Genomic DNA, 6737 nt, shown 5'->3' on the forward strand with positions numbered 1-6737 from the left:
TGATAGATATCTCCTTGATCCGATTGAGTGTCCACCACCAAATGAAGCAGACAAATGGAAGCTACTTAATTGGTGGAAGTTGAATGGCTGTAAATATCTGAACCTTGCTCTTGTCGCAAAGGATGTACTTGCTATTCAAGTTAGCATAGTAGCATCAGAATCCTCATTTAGTACCGGCGGTAGAATGGTTGATCCTTTTAGGAGTTCTCTCTCTCTTAAAACTGTGGAAGCACTGATTTTTTTTGCAAAATTGGATTTAGAAGAAGGATCAATCTGACATTGAATATTATCCAAGTTAAGAAGAGCTTGAGTTTTATGAAAATATGGAGAAAGGTTACAAAACTTATAATCTGCCTCTTTTACTTTCATTTAATTTCATACTTCCCTTGGTTGATTTTTGGTAATTGTTGTTGTAAATGAATGCTTGTAGATGCAACTAAGAGAAGAGCAAAGGAAAAGGAAGCAAACACCAAGGGAAAAAAGAATGTTGTGGTTGAAGAAAGTGAAGATGAGGCACCGGCCCAAGTTGTGGCAGCAAAATCATCAAAAGGGAGCAAATGCAAGTCAATCAAAGCTGCTGGTGTTGCTAGGCATGTTCAAACTCCCTCTGCTAATGTTGGAGTTGGAAGCTCCAATCCCAAGCCTCTAAAACCTATAAAATGACTCTTGCACGCATGAAATCAAAAGGTATCAAGTTTATTGAACTGAGTTTAAACTTTAAAGGCTAAATTAGTGATGATTGTGATGTAAATGTGTTTACTTTAAAGCTTGGTTTTTTAATTTTTTTTTACTTGTTCTTCATGGTGTTAGTGTGTTGGACTATTAAGATTTGTTAAGTTGCTGAAAATGATGTTGTATACTTTTATTGTTGTTGAATTTATAGGGAAAATATGAACAATGGAGCAGACTTAGTAGAGGCTGTAGAGGATTGAGAGCCTCAGAGAACCTGTTGACCTGATGTGGTGTTGCCTTACCTACCTACTATTTAAGTAATTAAGTGATTTAAGTCTTTAAATTTCAATTTTATTTCTGATTTTTGTTGAACTTAATGTCTTTTGATTATGGAAGTGTTACTTTTGTTACTTAGACATTTAGGCTGGGTGTAATGATTTACACCTAGTATTTAAATTAATTTATGTTCAACTCAAACTCTAGAGCATGAACTTGAGCAGTTGACTAAGTTGAGCTATTTGCTTGATAGAATGATGATTATTTGCTTCAGTTTGACCTATTTGATTGCCAATGTGACATCATGCAATTGAAATGTTTAATGAGTTCATGTTCATCACTTTCACTTCATTGTGATTTGTGTATTTGTGTTTATTTGATGATGTATAATTGGCATAATGAACTGCTTGCAATATAATTTCTGGAAAAACAGCATTATTGATTACATGAACTACAAACTACAGTGCATTTTTGGGCCCGTTTCAGACCGTCAGCCTGGCCCGGAAAGATTGTCACCAGTCCGGTCCCAGTTTTCGGCAAAAAGTGACCGGTTCCGGCCCGAGCCCACCCTTAATTATTTCAAAAGCCTCTTTCCAAAGTCGACCACCATTCTTTGTTTTGTTTTTTGGATCGTATTTTGGTGAGCCGAGCTCATAAGTCATAACCTTTCTTCTTTATGGTTAAAAAGATAAAATAAAACATACAGAAAATGATGGATAGAAAAGATCGTGGTCTACCTTCTTAGGTCTATTCTAGCTTCAGCTAAAGAAACTCGATCAAGAGCTTATATGTAGCTTAAATGCCAATTTTTTTTTAGCTACTCCGAAAGAATAATTATAGACCTTAAAGAAATGATAGACCTTTTCTTTTTCAATTGGAGTGAGACTAAAGCTGCCTCTTCACCAAACATTAATTAAGCTTGAGGAGGGTGCCAAACTATATGCTTGCATTTGCAGATACCTCAATCACCCTCCTAAAAAAGGAACGTTTCACCTATCACAGTATCACCTTCCCCACTTGTCTACAAAGACAGATTGATATTCACAACGTTAGTCTCATAATTAATATGTCCAAGTTTGTTCTTCGGGTTTACTATTTCACCATTGTTAAAACAAAGCCTCCTAATATGAAAATGTTCAATTCATGGACTAAAAAGCCCTTCTCCTAGCTACCTAATACTATTACAAGCACTAAATGACGGTTTTTGAAGTCTACTTGAAAGCAAAAGCGGTTCATAAAATAAATCGAATCTAAATTTTCATCGTAACAAATATGATGATGTGGTATCGCATATGTAATCTATAAGCTTAAAGATAACACACATTAAGCTTAGTGCATACCATCGTTACAACTTCCCATTTGCTAAATGGATCTTCTCTATTAATCCCAGTAGGAGAACAAATGTAAGCAAACTGAAGATGGCCATTTTCGATTAGACATGAAGTTGGGAAGGGTGTTATTGGCAATTCAAACAATATCGATCAGTTTTTCTTAACGATCATTTGAAATTATCAGTTGCAACTCTTATTGCTTAGATCGGCCGTTAACATGCTTATGGAATCTTGACGATGAAAACAGGTCCCATCAGTGAATAAAACTAAACGCCGTTTGGCACCAACCAAAACATTAAGCAACAGCGAACATATTAAAAAGCCTCCAAAAACCTGTAATTGCATGCATACATCCTCGTACAAGCCACGACCGCCTCTCTCACTCTCTGATCTCTATCTGAGTTTTTGTCTGAATCCAATCCAATCCAATCTCCATTTTCAGAACCCAGCTGGGTTTTATCTTAGCTCCAGCTTGCTGCAAGAGTGGTGATTTAGCTTCATGGAGCCGTAGCTAGAAGCTGTACGTATTGATACGTACATTCGGCCATCGAGTTTCATCGAAAGATTTCATATCTTTCTCTGATATCATAAGCGGGGAAGATCTTTGCAAAGTTTCAGGGCTTGTATACTGCCGATAGAAATTTCTGGTTTCTCTGAAAGGTTCGTCCCCGGCCGTCCTTTTCTTTGTCTTTTAACATGTTTTCATCGTCTTGGAGAATTATAAAATTTAGCTGGGTAGGGGTGTCCGGACTCCGAAGTAGGAAAATGGTTGTAGCAATTAATCGATCTGAAGCCTTGATAATGTCTTCTTTAAGCAACGAAACTCTCTTAACTTCGTCTCGACAAACTTACATTGGCATTCAATCTTCGTAAAACATATATCTTTTATAAAAAAAAATTGGAGCTTTTGCGATTTATCTTCGAAAAAAGAAACAGCTTGAACCATTTAGCCATTATATCATTGAGAACATCATAGTTGGATAATGATTAACAGTATAAACCTGTAGTCCTTCAGTTTTTTATGTAATCAATAATCACCATGCATGCATTATTCCAATTAGAAGTTTTGAAACTTTCTCATAGAATATTTTTATTAAGTCGATCGCCAGCACTCTTTACTTTGATATCAAAGCACTACTTGGCAGTTGGCACTAGCATTTGGCATGGCTTTTTTTTATTAGGCATTTACGAGTACACCAAGTCACCAACCTATAAAATCTCGTTTAATTTGTGTTTTCAGATAGCAATACGTACATTAAAGATGGGAGAAATGACCGGCTTCCAATTGGGCGTTATTGGTGCACTGTTTCTCTCAGTGGCATCATCTGTCTCCATTGTTATATGCAACAAAGCCCTGATGAGCAACCTTGGCTTCCCATTTGGTAACTAACATTATACTTTTTTGTCTCTTTAATCATTTACCGTGGTTAATAACATGTTGAGCTTTCTCAAATTAACTACATGCGCGTTTTTCTATTGACAATTTCACTAAGCCGTACATTGTTGTAAATTTATATTCTATCAATTTCTTTTCCGGCAGCAACTACACTTACCAGTTGGCATCTCATGGTAACTTTCTGCACACTTCATGTGGCAAATCGTCTCAATTTCTTCGAAAGCAAGTCAATTGACATGAAGACTGTCATGCTCTTTGGTATTCTAAATGGTGTTTCAATTGGACTGCTCAACTTGAGTCTGGGATTCAATTCTGTTGGGTTTTACCAGGTATATGCATCTTAAATACTTGTTTTGGTATCATTTTGACCAAGATTCGAAAAAGTGATAGGCGGTATGCAGACAAATAACTATATCTTAGCGCCTAGACGGCAAGACGGTATATTAGGCGGCGCTTAGGTGGATTCAAATTATTATATATTTTATTTTTATACATGTATTTAAACTATATATATGTTTAAAAATATATAATAATACTCAATATTAATTTTTAAAATAGTTTAAACTCAAAATTACTTAAGTTCAAAGTTCATACAAAATATTTTAAAAAAAAAAAGTTAAATGGTAAAACAAATACACGACTAAATCTTAAGTTCTTCTCCAAATCCTTCACTAACTTCTTTAGTATTGGACTCAAACTCAATATCCATTTTTCTTTCCTCATCTTCTGTGTCATAATCTGAAATAAAATCTTACTTCCACTGTGTTTTAATTTTTTATTTCTAAAAATCAACTGATTTTGACCACGAAGGACTGTTGAGGAACGTCGTGAACCACCTAGGTAGCTGTCAAATCCCTCGAACGTCAAGGATGACTGAATAGGCAAAAGTTGTGGCGGTGATCCACCTCCTAGCGCCTAAGCGGCCGCTTTTTAGAATAGTGACTGGCACGATACCTATATATTATTCCTTAATCAACGCATTTCTGATTAATAAGTATGTTATAGTTGCACATACCGTATGGGGTCAACTACAATATCTTGAGTTATAGCATATGCTCAATTAATATTTTTTGAACCAAAATTATAATTTTCTTGAATTAAATTTACAACATTGAAAACAAAATTACAACATGTGTTTTTTATATTTATAAATAATTAAACAAATTTACCACATTGACAACTTACTATTTGTTCATGATCTTGTAAAATGTTATAGATGAAGTAATTACAACTAGTTGAATTAGAATTACTCAAATAATCACCATATTTATCACAATGACAACATATATGTTGTGATATTAAGAAATGCGAGTATCACATATATGAAGGTACCTAAGAAAATTTTCATACTCTTCTATCCAATATCTCACTTTTCTGGATTCTAATATAATTGGTTTGAAAAGAGAATCATATACGAACTAATAAGAATATGGATCGGATGTTGGGTTCTTTCCATCCTTGTTTTAACTTCTCTTTGCTTGATTTTTCAGATGACTAAGCTTGCAATCATACCATTTACTGTGTTAGTGGAGACTATTTTCCTTAAAAAGCAATTCAGGTATTGCATTTTTCAACTTACCCCCAGCCTTTTAATCAGATTATATACATAAATATACATACATACATACATACATACTACGATTTCATGCATGTACAATAACCCTCTTGTTTTATCTACTTTTTCCAGCCAGCAGATAAAATTTTCTCTCTTCCTATTACTTGTTGGAGTTGGCATTGCCTCTGTGACAGATCTCCAGCTCAATTTTGTTGGAACCATTCTCTCGCTTCTAGCCATCATAACAACCTGTGCTGGCCAAATTGTATCCTTCCTAATTTTGTTTTGTATATTATCATTTTATAATGTATTCTTAGTTGTTGTACTTTCTGTTTTCACGTCTCTTTCCAGTTGGTTTGACTCCATAGATGGCTTGTAAAAGAGGTTGATTCTTAACTAAGCGTTCCATTTCAGCTAACAAACACAATACAGAAGAGGCTCAATGTTTCTTCTACGCAGCTACTCTACCAGTCAGCACCTTTTCAAGCAGCTATTCTATTCGTCTCTGGACCTGTTGTGGATCAGTTCCTCACCAAGCAAAGTGTCTTTTCCCACAAATACTCCCTCATAGTCTTGGTATAGTACCTTCCATTACACATATCAACTGCAAGTCTGCAACTATAGTTCTAGACACTAATATTGCATAATGAAAATTTTCAAATGAAGATGTGTATGTAGAGTAACATTCACTTAAATCACAATTCACTTGTTGATATCCGAACTTTCTCGTCACGACTATAATCACAATGATGTTTTTGTGTAGGTATTCATCATACTCTCTTGCTTAATAGCCGTGTCTGTGAACTTTAGCACCTTCTTGGTGATTGGCAAGACATCACCAGTGACATATCAAGTTCTAGGGCACCTGAAGACATGCCTTGTTCTAGGTTTCGGCTATACACTACTACATGACCCTTTCACTGATAGGAACATCATCGGAATTCTGGTTGCCATTTTTGGGATGGGTTTGTATTCATATTGCTGTGCACAGGAGAACAAAAAGAAACAAGCAGCTGACGTTACGGATGGTGCTTCACTTTTAAGTCAGGATAAAGATAGCCATGAGGTTAAGAAGTTAACCAAGAACTCTCTTGTTTGAGTGCTTGCATAGGAGTTTCATTCACACTCTTAAGTTCTAAGTTCCCTAAGAAATTTTGATGGGTGTAAATGTACGTTCTTTATTCGTTCTTTGGTCGATAACATGTGTGTGGGGTTAAATGATTCATCATTAATTGGAGCTACGATATCGATCCCTCAAAAAAAAATTTACACACTTTGAACTAATAAATTTCTTATTTTTTTGTATTTGAATCCTGAAATCGTCTCTCTCGTTTTCATTTTCGTTTTCGTTTTGAGACCTAGAGCTAGCTAGGGATTCTGGGATATGTTGTTGCGCGGCGTACTCTCTTGCCTTAGCTATATACCATATGACTACTAAGCTTGCTACCACACTCTCCTTGAAAGATGCTAGAGAACCGGTGGACTTCTCCGGTACCCGGAGAATGAC

General features: G+C 35.5%; 1 protein-coding gene across 1 annotated transcript; it reads left to right on the forward strand.

Moving 5' to 3' along the window:
- The first annotated feature begins 2660 nt into the window (after positions 1–2660).
- LOC126786769 (UDP-xylose transporter 1) lies at positions 2661–6535 on the forward strand. Its single transcript, XM_050512695.1, has 7 exons — positions 2661–2939; positions 3520–3661; positions 3820–4004; positions 5166–5233; positions 5363–5495; positions 5645–5806; positions 5994–6535. Exons 2-7 carry the CDS (start codon positions 3541–3543, stop codon positions 6327–6329), a joined length of 1005 nt encoding a protein of 334 aa, XP_050368652.1. The 5' UTR covers positions 2661–2939; positions 3520–3540; the 3' UTR covers positions 6330–6535.
- The last annotated feature ends 202 nt before the right edge of the window (positions 6536–6737 follow it).

The sequence above is a fragment of the Argentina anserina genome, chromosome 3 (assembly GCF_933775445.1).
Source record: "Argentina anserina chromosome 3, drPotAnse1.1, whole genome shotgun sequence".
In the NCBI taxonomy this organism is placed as follows: Eukaryota; Viridiplantae; Streptophyta; class Magnoliopsida; order Rosales; family Rosaceae; genus Argentina; species Argentina anserina.

Excerpts from the sequence above, each read along its gene's own strand:
- LOC126786769 (XM_050512695.1), top strand. The coding sequence starts at position 3,541 with ATGGGAGAAATGACCGGCTTCCAATTGGGCGTTATTGGTGCACTGTTT. Across the intron at positions 3,662-3,819 it reads CAACCTTGGCTTCCCATTTG|CAACTACACTTACCAGTTGG; the intron begins GTAACTAACATT and ends CTTTTCCGGCAG. Across the intron at positions 5,807-5,993 it reads AATACTCCCTCATAGTCTTG|GTATTCATCATACTCTCTTG; the intron begins GTATAGTACCTT and ends GTTTTTGTGTAG.